The sequence below is a fragment of the Ptychodera flava genome, chromosome 15, assembly GCF_041260155.1.
Source record: "Ptychodera flava strain L36383 chromosome 15, AS_Pfla_20210202, whole genome shotgun sequence".
Classification (NCBI taxonomy): domain Eukaryota; kingdom Metazoa; phylum Hemichordata; class Enteropneusta; family Ptychoderidae; genus Ptychodera; species Ptychodera flava.
Genome location: NC_091942.1, coordinates 16,044,667 through 16,069,101, shown reverse-complemented (window position 1 = coordinate 16,069,101; position 24,435 = coordinate 16,044,667). Strand labels below are relative to the sequence as shown.

The 24,435-nt window shown below is 39.8% G+C and overlaps 2 protein-coding genes across 2 annotated transcripts in view; one reads left to right on the top strand and one right to left on the bottom strand.

Moving 5' to 3' along the window:
* The first annotated feature begins 12,081 nt into the window (after nucleotides 1-12,081).
* Nucleotides 12,082-23,588, top strand: LOC139151321 (BRCA1-associated ATM activator 1-like). The gene is made up of 10 exons (XM_070724017.1): nucleotides 12,082-12,467; nucleotides 13,907-14,218; nucleotides 14,758-15,319; nucleotides 15,989-16,123; nucleotides 17,551-17,716; nucleotides 18,321-18,510; nucleotides 19,729-19,796; nucleotides 20,613-20,868; nucleotides 21,440-21,612; nucleotides 22,030-23,588. The coding sequence occupies exons 1-10, from the start codon at nucleotides 12,341-12,343 to the stop codon at nucleotides 22,783-22,785; spliced, it is 2,745 nt and encodes a 914-aa protein (XP_070580118.1). The 5' UTR covers nucleotides 12,082-12,340; the 3' UTR covers nucleotides 22,786-23,588.
* The window catches only part of LOC139151322 (aconitate hydratase, mitochondrial-like), a 57,195-nt gene continuing 55,614 nt past the window's right edge, over nucleotides 22,855-24,435 (bottom strand). Inside the window, exon 22 of the mRNA XM_070724018.1 lies at nucleotides 22,855-23,972. Within this exon, the coding sequence (XP_070580119.1) occupies nucleotides 23,835-23,972 (138 nt within the window). The 3' untranslated portion in view covers nucleotides 22,855-23,834. The remainder of the gene's footprint in view (nucleotides 23,973-24,435) is intronic.

Sequence of the window (24,435 nt, the reverse complement as noted above, 5' to 3'; positions counted from 1 at the left end):
AAATTTAAGGGTTCCTATTATCGATATTATGAATATTACGCTGAAAGGGTTAAAGTTCACCGGTGATTTTATATTTATATTAAAATTAGTTCATAGAAATATTCTTACTGAGAGATGTTTACTCAAGTATAATTATCCACTGAGTGGGACTGCATGAGGAGGTTTCAGTAACACAAATAATAAACGGGTGCCGCACCCAAATATGGCCGCCTCCATACAACTACATGATAAACAGCGTAAATGGTGCATGTACACATTTGAATCTTTACAAATACAACATGGTGCAACCCACTAAAATGTCGAGAAAGGGATTCACTCCACTTTCACAAAAAATTTCTTGCCTATTCTGCCACAAGCAAATGTTGTTGAGGCATTGTTAATGACTATATCGTTCAATTTGCAGATTGCAATGAATATCTGAGGAAATTGGAGGTACCTTGAGGGTGGACGAATTTCGCAGAGTTGCAGCTCATTGGCCTTTAATAAACAGCTTTTACCTGCGATGGTAATGAAGGATATAGCTCCCGTTTATTACCCCGAGGGGCTTTGCGTTACTAGAAAGAAACACATCGCTATTCCCCGAGGCCTTAGGCCGAGGGATATAGCGATGTGTTTCTGGTAACACACAGCCACGAGGGTTAATAAAACGGGCGCTATAGCCCGAATAAATACCAGGTTATAGGTGGTTTATAACACGCCACACGCTCATGTTGTATTTTGTTATAATTTCTGTGTGTTTTGATATTATGCACCCCAACAATCCATTGTGACAATTTTTCTTGTTTACTCCACAGCGGTAACAGTAGTACCAATTTCTTCCAAAATATTCTGAGCACATACCTAGCAACATCCTTGGTTGCACTTGAAGCTTCTAGTAGATGAGCTGTTCAAGTTCCTACGCCACTGGAATGGAAAATCTTGCTGTTTTAGAGAAAGACTCGTCGCTCATCCCGGCGCTCATCACCCGCCATTGTTTCAAAGCTGCAGACGACACTACGGTCACGTGACCGGACACTTTTCCAAATTTGGTCAAAAACTTTCCCCAGGGAAATAGGCTTTCAAAAATACCCTCTGACGTCACTTTTGTCGATTCTGTGGGGACTAGACGGATACTATTTTCCCGTCATGTGACGCATTCTGACGAATCGCAACACGGAATGAGCATACAGTCTTATTAATAAAACGTGAAGAACCAATGTATGCATATACTGGCACGATGAAAACAAACATCGCTTCTCAAGTTGTTAGGCCCCAAAATAACGGTATCACCATTAGCATCCATTTTAAACGATTGTATATTACGGAGGAAGAGCAGCTGAAAAGATAAAGTTGTCGCTGCTTCTACTTTTATCTGATCATGGTATGGCACACATTCTCTCTCTCTCTCTCTCTCTCTCTCTCTCTCTCTCTCTCTCTCTCTCTCTCTCTCTCTCTCCTCTCTCTCTCTCTCTCTCTCTCTCTCCAGTCAACCAGCCAAGATTAAGACATTTCAACCAGAGGCTGCTTCTTATGAATACTAGTCTAGCATACTTCGAACAAAGTTATCCTTTGGAGGAGAAATGAAAATTGTTCGCAATTGCCCCTCTCCACGTGTAGTTTTCTCCTCTCCCTGAACCCAAACCTTACCACTTTACTTACATCCTACTCAAAAACTATACTGTCCTCTCCCGCCCCAAACCTCTTATACTGCCGTATCTTGTCTATCTGCTTTTTCCCCTCCTTATCGGCAACCGCCTGAAAGAACGGAATCATACATTTTGTCCACCTGTGAACTGTATACAAACTGCCCGCTGAGAAAACCTCAACCTCCAATGAGAAAAAATGTGACCACCCGCCCGTTGATAGACAAAAAATGCCTTGTTGCGTGCTAAGACATCGCTAGCGAACATCTTTTGTATGGAAAGCTTTCTCGGTGTCCCCCTGACTGCCCCCCCTCTCTCTCTCTCTCTCTCTCTCTCTCTCTCTCTCTCTCTCTCTCTCTCTCTCTCTCTCTCTCTCTCAATTATTCACAGTGTCACGTATATCTGTCCGAAATTTTAACGGCATGCTGGACCACTCTATCTTCACTCTATCTTCACAATGTAGCACTACCCCTGACCGTTTATCTAATATCTATTTATCTAGCTATCTGTCCGTTTGTCTGCCTGTTTATTTCCCTGTCTACACATGTCTTAAGGTTACGTTCATGGGACTGACAATAACATCTGATCGCATTGAAGTTCCCTTAAATACCGTGCCTCAGCGTGGTGAGGGTTATTTGCGATAGGCAGACGGTTACTGAACCCTTTTTACAGTGACAGGGAGTGCTGAACGCTGAAAGGGAGCTCCGAGCTCAACGATTTTGAAGCCACCAGTTCAATCGACCGTATAGCGTTACGGGTTTGCTGTATTGCCTGGCGCTCAATGAGGAGAATTCATACAGAGAAAATGTACAGTTTTATTTGAAATACACGAGTCCCTGACAAATATCGCAATTACATGAAAACGTTATTAGCTGTCAGTGTGCACTTATAGGAGGTAATGTTACCGACTTATGGCTATGAAAACATATTGACTGGCCTTAATGATTTATGTATATTCTCGAAAACCCATACAAGTCGTTTGCAGACGGAATACCGGAATCAAAATGCAGCGTGCTCTTTATTTCTCAAGAGTCCGCTGTGAAAATTGCGTCTTTTGTAAAACTAAATATTGATTTGACGAATTAGGGTACGTATCCATACATACTGTATCTGCTTCTGAAATGACGTGGTGCTTCCTTGCACTCTCTCGCCGAGCAACCGATGAAAAAAATAACCAAGAAATGTAAATTAATCGATGCACGGGGGCATAAACCTACAGCGTTTTATATAATATCGTGGATCGCTAGTAACTGTGGAAACAGAATATTTTCAAAGGGACAATATGTAGTTCTGATGTAAACTGTTCGGAACGTTAATACTTCGTATTCAACCACGGTCCTTCATTCAACATACTTTATTGGTGGACTCTAAGAAAATGAGTTTTTTTTTAAATGTAGATACAATTTTGACGGTTTTAATTCTTCTCAGTACTGAAATTCCGCCGTCAATAAACAGTAGCATTGGATATTTCACATTCAGCCTATGCTATAGATTTTGTTTGGCATTTTGGCATGATATTGAGAGTGGAACAAGAGACTGTGTGAAAACAGGAGAAAAAACACTGAAAATAAAAACATTAAGTTACCAGCTTATGTAGTTTTTATAGCTGGCGGTTATGAATGCGATATTTTCTTCAGATCAACATCTTTTTTTCCACAAGCGGGAGCCCTGAAGCCGCTTCGTGTTTTGATACGTAAAGTTTGACGTATCGGGAGTTCTCAAATGAGCCGTCAGCCGCGTTCCTAACCGTATCCATAATCTTCGTATATCAGCCGTGTTTCCGCTCACTAGAGCGCGAATCCCAGTACAGGTATAAAGTTTAACGTGAATTTAAGCTGCCTGTATTTGAAGTTGGTTGGCGGTATCTCCTCAGCTGGATTTTTAACGACCGTGAGATCTGAAGCATGACAGAAATCGGTATTAAAGTCTTCGTACAGCACATGCACGGAGTACAAAAATCTCGGAAAACTAATCGCCGCAAACGATGTATGTTGAATGGCGGGCAGGCCATTACTTGAGCCAGAAGCTAAAGAGTTTTAGAACGATTTGAATGTAAACGACGCTGTATATGCGTAAATAATGATGTTTAATATCATGGATCTCACTGAACGGCAGGTTTCGCAATATTAGATCAAAACGGAATGGCTTTCAAGCGGCTCAAGTCTGAGTATTTTCTGTTATTTGGACGAATATTAAAAGTACATTACCACCACCATTATAAATCTTCCGATCTGATGCTTACAGCCTGAGCGATTTGTGTTCATCTATATGCAACGCGTATTACTGTTAATCTCTCGACTATGAATATCCAAACTTAATGCCAAAGGGATAAAGTCGTTATCTCATCAAATTATATATTGGTTATTTTTGTTTCCGTACGGAAAATTATTTATGTTGTTCTGTGGGATTGTCAATCAACTGAGCTCCAATCACAACACGTGTATGCGCATATGATTTAAATATGCTGATGACATCATTTCCGGTGTGTACCGTAAAAAGTGTCCTCTTGCTATATCGAGAAACACGGAGGGATGACGGTAAAATTGATTACAAGTGAGCGTGTTTCAGCGAGCAGAACATGAATGCCTGTTCAGTTTGACATAAAAATATTTAATATCAAAAGATGTAGCGACTCTATCCCTTCAATGAATCACCATCAATGGAGAATGTTTATGTAATCCAATTGACATAACATAAATCCCCAGGGCAAAAGCCACTGACAACGCAAAAATCATGCCCGTACCCCCTAACTCTTTAACGGCGTTTTCCAACCACCTGTTTCACATGGCAGTTTAAGCTTTCTCTAGATTCAGTTTAAGATTTTTGTACGTGACGGTCCAAAGCAGTCTGGCCATTGGCTACAGAAAACACATGCATACTCAGCTTACATGTACAAACTTATGATTCGAACCTTAATCTGTTATCCAGGTGCACATTCTGTGCAGTCCCTCTGCTATATGTTTTCAATCAGTAAATTTTAATGGAACCACGATCTCCAGTGTATGTCGGTGCTGTTCTTCGAGTCGCGCGACATTTCCTAACCGCGTTCCCTGGAGAGGCAGCTGATCTCCGATTTCGTATGTAGGTTGGAACAGATATTTGTAGGCTTTGCAGTTTGTTAGTCTAGCAACTCAGTGCACGAGGAAATACTCTACAAATTTGTAAAACACCAAACTATAAATTTATGTAATTCGATATTTGAATTTCACCGGAGCTAGAATAGTCGATTAGTTCCCGATGTATACAGGTCGATGCTCTTTCGGGTCGTTCTTGCGGTTTGCGGCCCAGAAAACGAAGACATAATATGCTAAGAAGCTTAGAGGAAGGGCTCCAGCGAACCATTAAACCTATATAAAGCGGACACAAAGCTTCTTAGTGACATTTGGAAAGTCTACACAACTCCAATGAGCTTGTACGTTTATAGTAAAGGAAAACCACTATATTTTGTTCTTATATAAAGTGCATCGCCCTGGGTTACTTCACGCACGCAGAGATTAAGGCATGCTTTGATTCTTGTTTTCTTTTAAAAATGATGTCCGATTATCATCATCTTTTATTACTCCTTGTATTCGCTCTAGGCCTACATGGAATTCACGGGATACGTGAACCAGCGAGAAGACCTCGCCATTGAGCTCTCACAAAGCACCGCTCTTTGAAAACCAAATACACCGGAGGGGTTGCTGCGAGGACACTTTGAATATCAGCGTAAACAGTGCATGATTGATCAGTGCTTGTCATGGGGATGAGGAAAAGAAAAAGGCTGCAAAACCTATTTTCAAAATCGTATATTTCTGACCTTTGGGGGACTCTGTTTTCCCCGCGCACCGGCATGTTTCAGGCTGGATTTTATTTTTTGAATCCCCGCATCGATGTATCAACATAATATTGGTCTTTTCTGAAAGCAAGCGTGCGCGTCTGCCAACACAGGCTCTTGGCACATTGCTGGGATAATAATCGTATTTAATATGTAGAATATCTATATACGACTTGATTATTCAATAAAAGAATCACTGTACGTGATATTAGTGTAGGCCTATAGGCCTACATGTTGACTGGCATTATACACGAATGGCTATGGCTCGGCCCGGCGAACGCACTGCATAAACATCAATGTGTAGAATGTCTACAAGACTTGATTATTTAATAAAGAATAACGGTACGTGATATTACTGTACATGTGAGCCAGCTTAACCAAGCGGCTGTAGAGCTCTGCAGGGCTTGGGCCCGGCTTGGGCCAGTTGTCCACCGCTGCACTGTATGTGCAGCGGTGGACAACGGGCCCAAGCCCTGCAGAGCTCTACAGCCGCTCGATTAAGCTAGCCGACATTTACAGTAATATCACGTACCGTTATTCTTTATTAAATAATCAAGTCATGTAGACATTCTACACATTGATGATTATGCAGTGCGTTCGCCGGGCCCGAGCCAGGCAGCTATAGCCACTCGGTATAATGCCTATAAGCCTACACTAATATCACGTACAGTGATTCTTTTATTGATATAATCAAGTCGTATAGACATTCTACATATTAAATACGATTATTATTCCAGCAATGTGCCAAGCGCCTGTGTCTGCCAACAGATGCTACAAGTTGCGAGCCATTCGAGAACTACTTAATGATACTCTTCTTGTTGCATCTGAAATACGTGAAGTCCCCTTATCTTCCCGTTGTCGTCCACAGATGCAAAATAGCCCTGCTTTGCTTACAAGAATTTCGTCTCATTCATTAAACGCCACCATTTGGTGGCGGTAGCATGTGAAGAGTTGCTGCATTTGAACATAGACAGTAGAGTTTCTCTGCTGTCTATGATTTGAACTAAGGTTACTACTAGCAGTGGTGAAACGTAACGCGTTTTCTCTGTTTACCTGAACCGGTATTATTAAACACTTTGCCCGATTGGTTTGATTGAGGATCGTGTCTGCAGTACTGTAGCTGCCTGTTGGTAACGGATAAGAACCTCCGACCTGAAGACACCAAGATGTCTTTCAATGCACTGTATGCATAATGTGACGTACATTCAAACGGCGCATCCCTATATATTTATTACTCACATCCGATAAAACTTCGTTCAGTCATTGCTATGTACTTCACAGTGGCGAAGCGGTAAAGATGGTAAACCAAGAAGTGATTCCAGGGAATTGAAGTCACGGTGAAACGGTATTTTGAAAGGAGTGAGTCACAAATCCTGCCCATTATACGCACGCACAGTGAATCTAAGTTTTAACAGGAGGTGGTCACGTAACAATAAAAACAACATTCGTTTTAAACTTTTTGTCTTTCGATATGAAATAGTACCGGACTATTATGGCATCGCATTGCATGGCATAGTTAACAGCTTTGAATCATTCTGGTCGCATACACTTCTCGCTATTTATGTATACAACAATATAGACTCCACGGACCAAAAAATACATTACAGCGCACGTTGATATCAATATCTCCACTTTTGATCTCCACCACAGTGTCTATTGACCAAGACTGCCATGTTTCATGCAATTCAGATCACCATTTACATCACGTCAAGCGAAGGCACAGACATAGAGCAGTTGCTAAACATTCATTTAGTGAATGAGTGGAAGAATAGATACTTTATTACAGCAAACTATTTTGTTGAGTTTCTCCTTTTAGAGGCAGATTCTTAAAGCACTCGGGTATAGCTGTATAGTTTTGCGTTTTGCTTATCGAAAATTACCATCCCATCTTTTGAAAATGTTACTATTTCAGTCTTTGGCGATGGATTCGGTTGACTGTCACAGTTTCTGTGTACTCGCTCGCGGCGGCCATATTTGACTCGCAAGTAAAAAAAAATGTAGTTGTTGAAATTTGCTTTTGGTTTCAAACTATTTTATCGAAGATACAGTAAATTGAGCTTTAAACTGTAAATGTCATAGACTCGTGATAGTAAAGGCCCTTTGACATAGCGCAATGTATACAGTGGCAGATGTCAATTGAATTCAGCCTATCCTTTAGATGGGACGGGAATGAACGTTCACACTTTACGCAGACAGGCTTAGAGATTCAGAGGATTGCACGATCATCAATTTACCGCACCGATCAGTTGGTATTCCCTTGCATCTTTCAAGGACAATCCATATTCATAGTCGATTAATCTTGTCAAGCCATTGATAAAGTGCGAAAAAAATGGTACCAGCAAAGTAGGTATGTCGTGAAGTCCAAGGGCTTTAGCATGCAAAGAAGCCAGGTATTACAATTGTCAAGGTTGTGATTCATCGCCTCAAGGTTCGTTCAGCCGAGACTAGGCATGTAGGTGATATTGCATTTGCCCACGGCTGGACTGGAGATTGGTATCGGTAGAGGGCCATCATATTTACCCGCTACTACTTTTGGACACGGGGAATTACAAATGTCTTCAGTGTCTTGACGTTGTGATTATGCTAAGAAGGCCTATAGTATCGTTTGATTTGAAATCAATACTGTACTCTCCCTTACGTGATTATGGTTGACTATAATATAAAGCTTCATTGCGCCATGGCGCTGTTCATGATAGCTTACATGCAAAGATTACGTAAATTCTGTGATCGTCTGGTTCGTATTGACAGTTGTGTGTGCAATCATCAGTACGCCATGGTCGTGGACGGCAGAGTAATTTCTTTCACAAACCACAAATCGGTCGATGCAAGGGACATCCAATTTCGCAGATCACATTTTCGCGTCGTGCGATCCGGAGTTTCCAGACAATTTGTCGTGAGCAATTTCTCCAGATTGCTGCAGAACTCGGGTGCAATTATCGGCAAACTTCAAGCCTTGCAGTTCGCGGTGTCTCATTTGCGCAGTGAAACAATAAAACCGCCGAACGGAGACCTTAAAAGGAAATCAAAATCCCATGTAATCCGGTGAATGGGTGACTAAGAAAGTTAGGGGTAAATCAATTCCATTTCTTTATTCGATAACTCGGCGTAACGGCGACGGAAGCCATGGAAATCAATGACAAACTAGATGTTGTCGACACTGAACAGACTGTAAAAGAGGAAAGTGTCTATCATCTGTGAGAAAATCCCATTTGACGGAATCGCTTTAAACCAAAATAATACGTTGAGATAATAGTCTTTAATGTAGTCGCTAGCATCGTTACAGAAACATTCCAAGAAATGTACATTGGGCTGCATTCACGAATACTGGTGAGGGACGGATTTGAAAATTCTGGGGGTAGAAGGGGGGACTTGAATGTTTTATAAGGGGGGTCTGAAAATATTTTGATCTGAAAATATTTTGATTGTTTTTTTAAGTTTTCAGATTCCATAGTTTGGTAGGTAATTCAATGAAAAATGAATAACGTTTTTATGTCATCCAATGGTTCTAATGTTCAAAGTCTGGAACCAATTTGTCGCATTTCATGACTTTTATTTCGAAAAAATCTTTAAAATGTATGAATGGTATTGACTTTTCATAAGAAAAACAACAAGTAGGCCTTGTAATGGGCAGAAGCTGCAACTGTTGATACTTTTTCAACATTTCTATGCAATGTATCAAATACAGTTTCTTGTTGTCTCCCTTCAGCATGCTAGCTGAAACACGCAAGATTCGAAAGTTTGTCGACAAAGCCTGTATATATATATATATATATATATATATATATATATATATATATATAAACACTATTGGTGATAATTGAATTAGAGTCCAGACTGAAAGTCATTTGTCGATGATACAAAAATTAATGCACGGTACACATACACGGGCTGTGTTAGCAAGCTGATGCTGTAGGGTGTAGAACAAGAACGCAGTTGTATAAACTGAACAAAAATATTGTCAAAATCATCAAAGTTAATACAGCTACAACCCTACTACTGCCTACGGGCAGTGTCACTGTCACTGCATACCGGCAGTGACTGACAGAGATAGCCTGACTCTGATGTAGTTGAAGAAGAGTTTGGATCATATGACGATTATGACAGTGAAACATACTTATACACAAGATCAGGCCGGAGAGCAACACATGGACGACCAGGAGACTTTACAGTTATAAATAAACAAATGCCAAAAGGGACAATAGATATATCAATGTTCACAAAATAGTATTGACTTTTGTACGCAATGAGAGTGCGTCTCCTTGAATGTATTATGGTGAAGTTTACTGGTACGGTAGTAACATATGGCTACCTGTATTTGTCATTTTACAATTATTAATACTTTGTCCATAAGACTGAAACAAAGATGTGAATGGTCAGTAGGTATGTTAAACTTGTTATTTTTTCAACATTGTATTGTGTATCATCATTTTTTTGTTGTTTTTTGTAAATTCATGTTAAAATGCTTTAAACCTATTCACATAGCCTGAGTATAAATATGCAGCAATGTTATGGTATATTGACATTTCGATTAACATGTATATGAAATAAAACTAAAAGTAATATGTGTACATAACACATATGTAGATTGTGTTGATAAGCTGAATACTGAATATTTCAACATGATAAGATGTCAAACAAGAGACTGGAGTAAATACAAAAAGCAAAAATACTGAAAATTATCAAAATTTTATGCTTGTAATATTGTTTGCTAAAGGATGCACGATCAGAAAAAGTGCATAGTTATTGTTATACTTTTGAATTAGGGATTTTTGAGTTCTGGTATTTTAATTACAATATATAATTAATATTAAAGGCAAAAAATAGGGTCACTATGCTTGATTTTGTACCAACGTACGATGAAAAGTCACTGTTTTTCATGAAAATCACTCATAATCAAGATATAAAACCAATCATTTCAAGGTTCACGCAGTGAATGAAATGATCACATTCTCATTGTACAAAATGACCAAAGTTAAAACTTTGAACGGTGAAGATTCAAATTTTATTAAAAAGTGTGTGAATAAATGGAATTTGTTATTTTTTTACCAAATTTGCCATTATTACACCCAAAATTTCAGAGATTAAAAGTTTTATTTGACGGAATATTTCAACCTTTCGTTATTGTCAATTTTGTAAAACTTTCAAAAGTAGCATCTTGGTCATATATATACTTTTTATAATTTTTTTGCCGTAGGTCACCCAGCTAATTTTTTCAACATTTTGCAAAGTGTAGTCAGGAATTTACACTTTGAATACTCTCTAATGATCGTCATTTTGGGTGCTCTTCAGTGGGTTCCATTGACGTGACCCGGCAATATTTGGCTTGACTCAAGTCGGCTTAGACTGATAAACCCAAAAAGTCCACCTGATGCATTTAAAAATGCATCAATTCAAGAACTTGCCTTAGGGATATGACTCTACAAACTGCTGACAACATTTCTTTAACCACTAATATTTATGTGTGCGTTAAAACAGATAGTGTTGAACATCTGCAAGTTGTTAATTATTTTCTGCGCGTACTTTGGCTATATGATAATGGGGGGGGGACTTAAAAGAACCATATAGATGGGGGATTTGAAAATTTTTGAGGGTATTTGGGGACCTGAAAAAAGATTTCCATCGAGATTCCTCCAGCCCCCACCCCCTCCCATCCCACCCCATTAAACTTATTTGAGAATGAAGCCTCATTTTATTATTGTATTCGCGACAAATTTTCGCCGAATAATGCCATGCAAACGTACTTATTCAATAGCTCCATGAGAGGTTTGTTCTGCTTAGCAGACATATCTCCTCCTCAGAGAGTTACTGAGAAAATTATATTAATGTCAGCAGTAATTGTGAAACCTAAATAAAATAATTTCTATATGTCATTTGCCACTGACCACTAGGCCAGATCTGTCGTTTACAACAAAGGTTTTCTAATTATTGCATTGCGGAAGGAAGCTCAACTTTGATGACGCATAGAAACTATTTTATTGATGCTGTGTCTATTCATATTACGCAAGTACCGACATTCATATCATTTGCCCACTGGGGCGAACACCCGGATGCCAGTGTTTTTGAAGACGTAGAAAACATGTGGGGCCACAATGCTGGACCGGAATACATTATAAGTAATAATCTGAGGGTATGGCGTCACAAAATTCACCGGTATTGACAAAGGTATAATATAATGCCGATTATATTATGGCTTTATTAATACCGGTGAATTGTTTGACGTCATTACCCAGATTATCCTATCCTATTATCCTGTAAGCTTATTGTGGCCCCGACGTTTTCTACATCTACAAATTCAATGGCATTGCCAAAACTATAAAGTAATAGCAATAATGTATCCCCTCCCGGCCCATAATGGACGAAAGCAAACTTTGCACGACATAATGTACGAGGCGAAATGTCGTGCAAAGTTTTTGCTTTCGTCCATTTATGGGCCGAGAAGGGGTATATTATTTAAAGTTGATTATTTTATTAAAAAACAAAATGATATGGGGTCTAAACCTTCCTTTTGGAAAATCGTTTCACATAGATAAGTAAAATTCAGTTTTGACTGCAAATAATTTGCAAACTATCGTTTACAATGCTTTTGCAAGTTCCCCGGAGCAGGGCGCGGACTTCAGAGTTAGCGGAAGTAGCCTATGGAAGTGCATTCTGGGATCATACTAATATGGCTGCGCCTATGGTTAGTCACGCTCTCCTCGTAAGCAATTGTATTATGGTTGATCTGATCACATAGATGCAAATTCCTCGGTTACATTTGTCCCGAAAGTACCACCAATTGTCTGGATAGCATGCTTTCTCAAACGAAAATTGAGATACGATGAAAGCGGCGGTACCCTGCTGAGTGTCACGGAACGAGCGTTTACTGAGTAGTGGAAGTACAACACTCAGAATAGTGAATTTGAAAATGGATGAGTGCTTCAAACGTCTTCCGGAGGTGTTTGATGTTCTACTTGATCCGAGTAAAAGCGTAGTCGATGATACTTGTATTGAAAAATTCCTTAGCTGGTTGAAGGAACTGATCAGCGTTTCAGGTAAGGTTAAAAGCCAATGAGTTGTAGCAGTGTACCTAATGTGTGATGTAGAGTGTAGTGTAGCTGCAAAATTGTAGCTCCACGTTGGGCACACAGTCCATGTAGCCGACAATGAGATGCAAATGATATGCGGTTAAGGTCTCCTCGACTAACTTTCAGCATGGAGGTAGTCTCTTCCTACCTCCATGCTTTCAGCTGGTTGCTCACTTTTACGATTTTTCATAGTTTTTGGTAGCCGGTAACAAAGACTTCGTGTTCGTGTCGGCTACATGGACGATCTGCCCTACGGTGAGGCGGTCGGTGAGTTTTGGTTTTTGCATGGAGGTGACATAGCTCACCAGTAGAGCTACAATGCCGAAGGCCCTGTAGCATACAAAATAAGCGCGCCACACATGGCGCGGCATTTTCATGTAAAATCCCACATATTTACTGCATTTGGTCGTACCGCTTTATCACTACTGAAGACTCAACACTATACTACACTAACCTTGTCGTTATGGGGTTTGGTATTAGCACAGACACGTCGATCGCGTTCCATAAACATTGAGCGTGTTTCTGGGAGCCGCCATTACTGGAAGTTGGTAATGGCGGCTCCAAGAAATGTTTTTGGAACGCGATCGACGTATTTGAACAAATACCAAAACCCATACACGACAAGGTTAGTGTAGTATAGTGTTTAATCTTCAGTAGTGATAAATCAGTATGACCAAATGCAGTAAATATATGGGATTTTACATCAAAATGCCGTGCCATGTGCAGCGTGCTTATTTTGTATGCTTCAGAGCCTTCGGCATTGTAGCTCTACTGGTGAGCGAGGTCGCAAAAACCAAAACTCACCGACCGCCTCACCGTAGAGCTACAATTTTGCAGCTAAGTGTAGTGTAGCTAGCCCTGCCTACTGTGCCGATGGTTCATGAAAGCCAAAATGCCCTGACACATAAATGCTTCAAAGTTGCAGGTGAAAACAACGTTATGATACATTGTGGCACCGTTGTTTTCGGACGAGTTGGTAGTGCTATGATGGTACTATACTTTGGGCGAAGTGGTTTTAGTACGAAATGGTACTTGGGGCGAAGTGGCGGTCCCGAAGTGGTGTTGGACGAGGTAGTACTTGGGACGAGGTGGTTTTTGTACGAAATGGTTTTGGGACGAAGTTGTGTGGGGCGAACTGGTTTTGGTGCGAAGTGTCTGGACCCCGTTCCCGGCGTTATACGGACTCCCACCACGTGTACGGCCTCCCACCATCCACCACATGTGGTATCGCCGGTAACACACAGCCCTGCCATGCAGAGCTAAGTCTAGTAAGTGTAGTGTGGTTGGGTTGTCCCATTCTGTTTGCAACTTGCTAAGTAAATAATTCGAAAGATGGTGCATTGAACGAAGGGCTACTTTGACTGAAGTCCAGTTGCCATGACACACTCCGTAAAATTTCTTTTCAGATACCAGGACCAGATTGCTCCAAAAGAGTGCCGGGGTCAGTACTTTCCTCCAGAAGATCGCAAGCACAAACTGTGAAGCGGAGACCCTTGCCTTCGGGTTGAGGCTGACTGGAGTACTATGCCAACACTCTGATGCCCTTGATGACCTTGGCAATGGCGCTGATCAGACCGGGGATGCTCTTCCACAAACAGCTTTCCAGAAGGCCAAGGAAGGGGAATACTGGGAGGATGCAGCTGTGAGGTGTGCGTGGTTTCAAGGTGTCAACGCCATGGTAACCAACACAGGCACACTAGGTATTCTCACAAAAATAGGTAAGAATATAGTTGGCCATCATGCATGGAGGAACATGGCTGTGCTGCTTTTGTTTTTCCATGAGATCAAGAAAAATGAGCTTAAAAAAAAAGGAAAGATAGCCAGTGATCACTGGGATATAGAAAATTTTGTCACAGTTGGTAAAATAAAATAACGATGGTTATTAGGTATGTGTGAGCACATTGATTTGTGCAAATTTCCTGATTTTTTACTAAACTAATAATTTTCTCAGCTGGAAAATTTAAGCTGACAGCCCCGAGTTGTTTTTGCGGGCTGATGCTGTGAAGTTTCCTTCTTTGCATAGCATTGTGATTTTCCCTCAGAAAGGGCAGGGTGCTCCCTTACATTGTTGAAACAATTCTTGATGAGAAAATAGCCAACCAGAATTACTGACCAGTAGATGAATTTGGCCCAAACCAGCTAGAAAATGTAAACGCTGGATAGCGCCTTACAAAATCATTGGATTGACATTCGAGTGACATAATTTACTTCATGGCATTTTGGCTAATTGCTTTTTTTCATTTTTTTCATTCAACAGGAGCAGTGGACAGTGCCTTCTTGTGCCTTGATGACAAAAGCATGTTTGTTACCTCAGCCGCTCAAGATTTCCTTGTTGCTTTCATCTTAATGTCGCACAAATCAGACAGCAAAGCAGGAAACACTGAGGACTGTAGCATGACCAGGGAGCAGCGTGTTGGCAGTGTGAAGGATTTGAAATCGGATTTTGACACCAAAGTTTGGGAGGATGACTGTGAAGGTCGCAAGGTCGTTAAAAACGACCTTGTCTCCTCAGAGGAAAACAAATCTGTGACAAACAAGACTACGTCTGACATGAAGACCTACAGCAGCTTTATGAAACGCCTCAAGGAAACCCTTGTACAGAACGATGCACACGCTGAGGAACAAAACACTCTATCACTGATTGTATCCATCTTACAATTGATCAGAAAACTCTTTGAGGCTGATTACTCTATTGCCTGCGCCATCGCCAAGGAGACAGATTTGGTTTCCTGTTGCCAGGGTTTGATTGGCCGGGAAGATGGTGCCGCCATGGATGATCATGTTGTTGAGCTGTTTGCTTTCTGGATGCACAGAAAGGAGTGAGTATCGAATGTTTTCTGAAGATGAGAGGAAACTTTGTTTCTTGCAGATCGGAGAACATGCTAGGCAGGTCATGAATGATTTGCACATTATTTGTCAACATGTTTATATTGTTTACAAACAATGGTAGGCCTTTAGAATACTGTATGCCTGTAGAATAAACAAAATGAACTTCCCCCCAAGTGTGAGGTCGTCTACAATAATAGCAACTTCAGTCAAGGTGTAAATATAGATGTACCTTCTACCAATATATTTAGCATGAGTTACATCTTAAATGCAGGAATAATCAGTTTGAGGGAAAATGGATCTTTGGGACAGACCTTCGAACAGGCTTTTCAAAGAGCTTCAATTCTTTCCCGGTCTATAAGCTGGTTTGGACTCATTTCAAACCCCATTGAGGAAATCAAGTTTTCAATTTGTATGCATGATGTCAAAAATATCATTTTCACCGAGCATCTAGCAAAGAATAGCGGCCTTTTTGGATTTCTAATATCACAACTTCTCAAAGCATAAATTTGCACTATGACCCCTGATTTTTGTTATTGATAAATTGAACGGAATAGCTGCTGAATCTTCCTTTGAGCAATGCGTGAGCAGATGTGTAAAACTTTCATTTTGAAGGTACTTATCACTCAGCCTGTTAATCTTTTTTCTTTTCTCCTGAGCAGACGGTCTACAGATACATGTACATGGCTTAAGACTGACATACTGAATCAAATGGTGTCGGCATTTGTTATGAGTGGAAGATTCAGATCAGCGTTGAAACTCGCAGAGTGTTTGTATTGTCATCACCCTAGCAACCAGTAAGTGCAAAAGTTGTCATGTTTGAAATTTAGTGGTTTTATATCGATGACAGATTGCATCGCCACTCAAAAAAAATATAATGGCTCCATGGATGTACCAGTAGTAGAAAGGCCATCTGAAGCATATAGTAGCAGATGTTTGGATACTCAATGATTAGATGTTTCATCTTGACTCCATATACTCAATCACAGCTTCACATTGGCTGCACAGTGTGGTCCTCTCCTGCCCTGATTTTAAGCTTAGCGTAGGCTGACTGACTGGGCTTGTATAGCCAGTGAGGCCTGGTTTTGTTTTTAGAGTGGCTTTGTAAATCAAGCCAGATGTTGAGAGCACATCATCATCAATGTGGGTAAGACTAAGAGGCTAGAAGCTGCAGAGTGGAGCAGGGACTGGGAGTGATTCCACTTCACTCACTTCTTCAGTGATAAGCTGTCCAAGTGTTTCATGTACAAACAGTCAGATGTGCATCTTAACGTCAAGTTTTCACACCTTTAGAGTTAAACTTGATCTCATGTTTTCCAAGAGCAAGTTTTATGCCAAGCATACGCCATTTGCCAGTCATTAACCCTGTTCTGGTAAAATTGGACTGACAACAAACACTCAAGCCACACTCACAGTGTAGAGAAGCCTTTGAGAAATGTGATAAACTAATGTCGCAGAGTAGCTATACCACTCTGCATTAACGTCACAACATTTTTGGAGTAGTAGAGAGATTTCATCAACACATCAAGTATAAAACTCAGCAACGTTTCAAAATTGAAGTCTTCTTTGCTGACAGACTGTTCAAACTGATTCGAAATTGGTGAGGATTGCAACTTGTGAGATTGTCCAATGTATATTTGTCGAGGTCAAAGGTTAAGACAGATTTTCACACGTACTGTGTCAAAGGTTGGATGGTAATTTCTAGTTGGCAGCTGTTCAAATTGAAAACAGCACTTGAGTCAAGGTTTGGTGCCAGGATGCTTTTAATTGGAAATTTGTTCGTCAGCATGGAAAGACTCTGATTTGCTCGTTTTTGTTTTTACATGACCGACGCATTCTAATCATTGACAATCAATGTCGCCAATGAAAATTTATCAAAGGCAATTATTTTCTTTTCAAATATTTGTTGCATGTGGTATCACTTTTGGGTTACCGTATTTCTGAAATGTAATATTGCCTTTTACAGTAGGTAACAGTTTTTGATCAGTCATATGGAATGTTTATTTTTCAAAATGGTTTGATCTGAATGCACAATCCATCCCTCTTAGACTCTGGCATATTTTGATCATCTGTACAAAAGAATAAAAAGTGATTTCACTTTCAACTTTAGCAAAGAAAACAAATTTTACCAAATTTCATTACTAGTGCAATTTATACCTAGGTAAGGGGAGATTGTTTTTGTTCAGGAATCTGTTACAGTTGTGTGTCCCTACTTGTTCCACAGATTGCTCGATGTTATTGTGCTGCCGTTTATAGCTATTTGGGGAGACGAAGCTTCATCAAACACCGTAGTCGTACCCGAAGCATTGAAACAGCAATTGTCGTCAAAGAGTCCATGCGTAAACCTTTTGTGTCAGTCAGTGCATGCGATTCGTGAAGTCTTGTCACAGGTAAGTGTGTCATTGCCAGCTATGCGTGAAATGTACCTCGCCTTGTTTCACAGCAAACGAGAACATTTCACAGTTGTGCATTGAAGCACATCCCCTGTCCTCAAGTGGATCAAAAAAATAATTTTGTCATGTTCCCGTACTTGACACTGTTATACTCAGATTTCTGTATGGGTCAAGAAGGGTCAATATTCAGAGTTGCTTGATTTGGTCAACTGAATCGTTTGAATGCAATCTGAGAATTCAACGATATTTGATTCAACAATTTTTTTTGGGTGTGCATTCGTGATAATTGCACTGTAGATGCCGTATGACTTTGCTTAGATAATGTAGGCTGTTGCTTCAACAAGCCAATTTTTTTCAAATGGTTAATTTTTTTGATTTTACAAAGAGAATAAACATGCATTGTGGATCCTCGTAGGTACCATACCCATACATGAATCTTGTAGACCAGGATTTACATGTATCTAGTCATCCGTCCAACGCATTCCTCTGAACAGAACAATCAGTGTAATGAACACCAGAGGGCGCTGTAGGGATTGCTTGGCTGCGGGAAATCTTTTTAGGGAAAAACTATTGAGAATGTTTCACACTTATGGCGTTTCAGGATGTGTCTTTTGAAGATTCCAGTATGATCCAGACAATAGAATATATAAGTCATCTTCTGAGCCTATGCAGCACAGATAATCCTTCCAGAGTTCCAACTACCTTGGCAAGAAATGCCATTGGTAGTAGTAGGCTAACAAGAGCAATCTTGGATCTGACCTTGGTTCTCAGCATGAAGCCATGTCTTCTAGGTGAGTTGTCCGGTTCATTTTAGGTTTTTGTCAAAGTTATTAGTCGCTACGAAACTGCAGTTTTACATTTTCAAACCATAATGGCCCGTGACAAGACTTCACGAATCGCATGCACTGACTGACACAAAAGGTTTACAATGCATCAGAAGCTACAATGGCATTGGTTGTAAGAGTCAAACAGCTGTTGTACAAAGTCACAGATAGGACTGACTGGAAATATTGCACCAATCATCATGGACACTCTTGCAGGACCATCTAAGGTCAATGTAACTATTTGAAATATGTGTGTGTGTGTGTGTGTGTGTGTGGTGTGAGAGAGAGAGAGAGAGAGAGAGAGAGAAGGAGAGAGAGAGAGAGAGAGAGGGGGGAGGGAGAGGGGCGGCAAAAGGAAGAATGCAATTCTAGGTATCAGAACAAACTTGATCCCCACGATTGATGACATTCAGACTACACTGTATAGCTCATATGAAAACAGGAACCAGGCCAGGATATGGTATTCTTACATGTCTCATATACAGACTTTCACATGCCCCATGGGATTCAATTGTAAATTGTTGATGATGTAGTGGGCCACATAGTCATCATTTCATTTAAACCAACCCAGAACTATTTTCAACTTGACAACTTCGGGATCTGAAAATGATGAAAGTACTTGTCTTAACAGAGGAAAGCTATTTCTTTTAATTATCCACGAAAATTGATAAACCACATAAGACATAAGACTGATTCAAATCTATTCATGCGCTGTTCAATTATGAAACTCATCTTGTATTTTTACATAGTTTTGTCTGTCATGGAAATCAAGCATAGGATTTTCATTTGCAAATCAAATAAAAATTTGGTATGAAAACTATTTTGGAGAGACACTTAATAAAAATGTTATAGCTCCCAAAGGGACCATGGAACCTCAATGCAAGAGACCATATGCCCTCCTGATGTCTTGCAAATGATCACCTACTATTTGGCATAGTCCCTTTTCAGGGCAGTAATATATATTGCCGTCCGAAGTACAGCGTCTTTGTATTATTTTCTGGTTTGTATTCAATTCACTGGCACTGCATGTGATAATATGTTCAATCAGAAACATCTGCCTGCATTAGACTCTGACTTTTCTTTAGACGTGGACTTGATTTCAGCTGTTTTAGATTTTATCATGAAATAGATGGTACTGCGAAATACTTTGGTCATGTATTTATTTGTTGATATTTCAATTCACAGGTGCAGCAATGACAGGAATCAGTGAAATACTGGTGAAGATTGTTGACAATCCACAATCAGAGTGTGTGGTAAGTACATTTATTTTGCATAATTTCAGGAAGTTTCATTGCAATATGGCCATAGATTTTTCAAAGGTTATGTAAATTAAGCATTCATGATGACAGAAAACTGATATTATAAGTTCTGTATTTTCTTGAATTTTCAATTAACCTTGTTGTAATTATCATCACCATTGATATGTAAGATTTGTGTCAAAAGAGAGAAAGACCGTGAAACAAGTTCACATAAGTCAACCTTGACTGTTGTATGCTGGTATTATAATTTTTCCCACCAAAATTTTAGTGCAACATTTTACACATTTTCATGAATTTTTCTGTCGTTTTTTTGTAATTTTGGACCAAATGGACATCATATTTCAGTGGCTACAGTTTTTTATCAAAATTTTGGCAAAAATCTGAAAAAAAATTGACTGGGGTATATTTTACAAAGGCAACAAAAATTGGTTTGGGCTTTCAAAGGGTTAAGGTATTATGACATGATTCTTACCATAAAACAAAACAGATAAAACTACAAGTATTCATTTCAGGGTTTTGACAAAGACATGTAATTTGCAATAATTTCATATTCTTGTTACAAATCTTTCAGTTTGTAGTTTAACCCTTTCACCACCATGGTTTAGCCCACATCCATTATTAACCATGGTGATTGCGGACCTGTTTACAGGGAATTAGGGATATAACAGGTTAAAACAGAGAAAAAAGGCAGTTTGTGGAATTTTAGGCTAAAGTTCGCTCTGGACAGGGACATGTAGAATTTCTGGAAAACGTTTGAAATTAGAGTAGTAATGAATATTCGGCCAAGCATTTCACACATTCTTTCTTCAGGTTGTTAGCAAAGCCCTTGATGTCATAGTTTCCCATCTCCATGAGTACATGAAATCACAGCAAGATGACAACTATGATGTGACGGCGCCGTCCGTCAAGAGACCGCGGCTGACGACATCAGAGGTGCCTCAATCAGTGAACCAGTTTCTGTCAGGCAAGTTTGCCAGTGTCTTGCACAAGAGAAGCTACGACAGCCGCTGGGAAGTTAGAGATTCCGTTGTGGCTTTCTTTGACAAAGTCTTGGCCAAACAGATGGGTAAGTTGATATCAACAGGATAACAGTTATGATTTAGAAAGTTTAATCTGTGTATCCAGCACGATTTGTTCTTCTGCTGAGCTCCAAGGTATGTTAGTTTCAAGTGTCAATGATAGCAGTTGTTGACTGCTCTGCAATTGTTTTTATCTGACCTGCTATAATTGTTTGTGTACAGTGAGATGATTGCTTTTTGGCACACTGAGTGTTGTGAAAGAATGAAATGAACAAGTCAGCTTTGAAATCTACGTCTACGGAAAAATTAACAATTGATTTTTCCTCTGTAATATTTGTAACATGTCACTTGTTCAATGGTTCCACTCTGGAATAAAAAAGGATGCGTGGTGGTCTACAGATTCAGTATGCCAAAAGATCACGTAATGACGATACGAAGAAACCTACATGTTCAAACATGTTTGGAAATACACATATTGCTGTCCGCGTTTGTGCATGTGATTTTTCTTTGACTGTGGTCCATTCGAATTCCGGGTTCAACCTATTGGAGCAGTCATCAACTTCTTACAACATGAAGAGAAGTATTTACTGTTTTTTGTTAAACAAAATTTTTGTGTAGGTGATAGGCTGCTTACAGACTGGATGATTGAGAATCAACTGTACAAGTTGGCCTGGGAGAAACTGACTGATGCTGAGAGTTACGTGAGGGCAACAGCCGTACAAACACTTTGTCAGATCTCTACCTGTGATGTACTGTGGAATGAATTCTTGTCTAACTCTCAATTGAGTCAGGTATGTGTGGTTATCAATCCACCAATATTGTCACTTTCTCTTGGATCAGGAAGATGTTTGCAATAGAAGCATTTGTTTTCTCCCTGTCCCAGTGACTGTATAATAAATTTCCTAATATAAGCCGCAGTTTCAGGAAGTTTACTGTGAAACAGCCTATTTCCAAACGTTGTCACAGCATTGTTTCAGAAATGCGTTGTGTATGATTATGTTAAAATCATTGAGTGATGATTCCTTTAGAGGCAAGTCCATACTAAACTCAGATAAAAGATGACTTATATTGTCAAATGTACGGCAAAATTCAAAGGGGCCACTATACTACCTGTACATCTAAACTCTGGCCTTACGATTCTCAGAGCCCATGCTGTCAACACCCCAAACATTGATTCATTGTCCACCTTTTCTCTTCACACTATTCAGGAGAAAGTGGTTGCTGAAATAATTGGAGTTCTTTTGCATGATGAGGAAGCGTTTCCGAGACGAGCTGCGGCAAAGGCAATTCTGAGCTGGTTTACTGGACACTCTGAGATCAGGATGTACGTGCTGAAACAGCACAGTTGCAAGAGACACCATCAAAAGGAAACTTGCAGTGAGAGGAATGATATTCCTTCTGATGAAGCAATCTTGGATGAAGCGAATGAAACTGCTGAAAAGACAGTGTATGAGGCTATGGTGCATGCTAGCAAAGACTGGGACTTTGAAGTGAAGCTTTTGACGCTGGGATTTTGGAAATCCGTGGTGGATCACTTCCTACCAGACAATAGAATAAACGAGGTGAATACATCAGACAAGAAGCTCACAGCAGCAGAGTTGCCATCTTGTGACCAAATCTGGCATGGCTTGCTGGAAATGTGGTCCACTGGCGGTTTGACATGCCTGAAGGAAGCCATGGATGACTGTGACAGGCTTGTCGCTGAGAAAGCATGTAGAATTGTACTGAATTTGAAAGACCGTCTACAGGCAGATGACAATTTTAATACAGATCCAGAAACCAAAAATAAAAATTTCAAAGAATTAGCAGCCTTTGTATCTCATGTACTCACATCGGATTTGACTTCCATATTGGCAGAGAAAACCAAAAGCATTGATGTGTATGAAGAAAACCCACTTTCACTCCTCGAAGACATTTTGTCATGTGAGGCCACCAACGCCGAAAACATATTGGACTGCTACTAAACACTGCCCTCATGTGACCAACTGTACAATTCTTTTGTCTCTCATAAGAAAAACACCTTACACATGTAATATTAAATACGTGTAGTTTTAATTTCTGTTGGTAAATATTTGCAGAACTCATTAATCTATATGCACACAAAAATTGGTACAATAAATTTACGTAACCTTCAAGAAATTACACTTCTTAAATTTTTACAGCATTCCATTTTTTTTAAACAGTCCGTGGTACCACGGAGGGTAGAGATAAAGAGCCTATACTTAAACTTACAGTGCTTGCATACAGGCAAGTTCATTCTAAGGTGCATTTGAAAAAGGGAGGTGTTTGGGGCATCAAGTGAGGGGTGGTTGAGATAATTGGGACCTTGCAGTGACACGCTCTCAGAATACGTGGATGTTGACGCAAGAGCAGCAGGCCCTACCCGTACGATCTCCGAACTGTGAACGTACGTATATTGTGACTGTGCGAGTTGAAAAAACGTATGAAAAAGAGCACACTTCTCCTTCTTATCTCAAAGTTAGAAAACATCAACTTTTTCACATCAAGGATGTTATAAAAAAAAAAGCTTTTGTAAAATCGGCTGCAGGAGGCAAACGCAAGTTCAAACAAACCACAATGCGACATGGTATTGATCCGAAAAAAGTCAGAAAATCGCTGGCCCTGAAGTTGCAAGAACAGAAGGCATCATTGGTCATTTATTCATCCTGTGCAAAAAAGTTACTTTTCTTCATTTGGAGAAATTATTTGTCGGTTTACTTCACACACAATTCATTCATAATAAAATAAAACCTTTTTAAATATTAAATGCCTTTGTACATAGTTTTTTTTTAAAACGTAAAGCCATAAATGACAGTTTTCATCAACCTAGTCCCATGTGGTATCAAAGGATTTTGACTAAACTGTGAGATATCTTTCTCTAGGCTAAACACAACACCATAGAGTCAAATACACAAAGCAGTGTTTTTGATTCATTTCTCTCTTGCAAACATACGCAAATCAAAGAGAACTTTTTTTACAGGGATTTATTTCACACCACGTTGTGCATAGAATGTTATGCCCGCAAGTCGCGTGCCATTTTGTTGAGGGCGCTGCCAGCCTTGAACCATTCAATTTGGGTCTCGTTCATCGAGTGGCTCAGTTTGATCCGATGTTCTTTCCCGTTACTCTGCTTGATGATGCAGTCCACAGCCTGAAATCAAAGCAGAATTCAGAGCATATTAAAAAACCCTAACAAAATGTCAAATCAAAAACACACACTGTAGTTTCACCTTGACAGGATAACAATTTATTAACCAGTACACTACACTAAAACTCCGACAGTGATAAACTGATGGAATATTCAGTAAAAAATGATTCATAATATCACAGGCAAAAAGTAACAAATCTTCACGTCTTTCATCATTTGAAATACTTTCTTTCCGCCCATAAGCGAAAACTACCTGTAAATTCTAGCACAATATCACTTAACAGCGTCATAAAACCTTCCCTTTTACCTCAGACTATAAAAAGCACAAGGGTAGACACTTATACCGTTGTAAATACAGGCCTTGTTTAAAGTACCTGACCCAAATACACACTACAGTACACGCTTTTCTATCCAAGAAATCAAACTCTTATTTCAAAATCTGTGAGAAAGATTGCCATGGTCACTA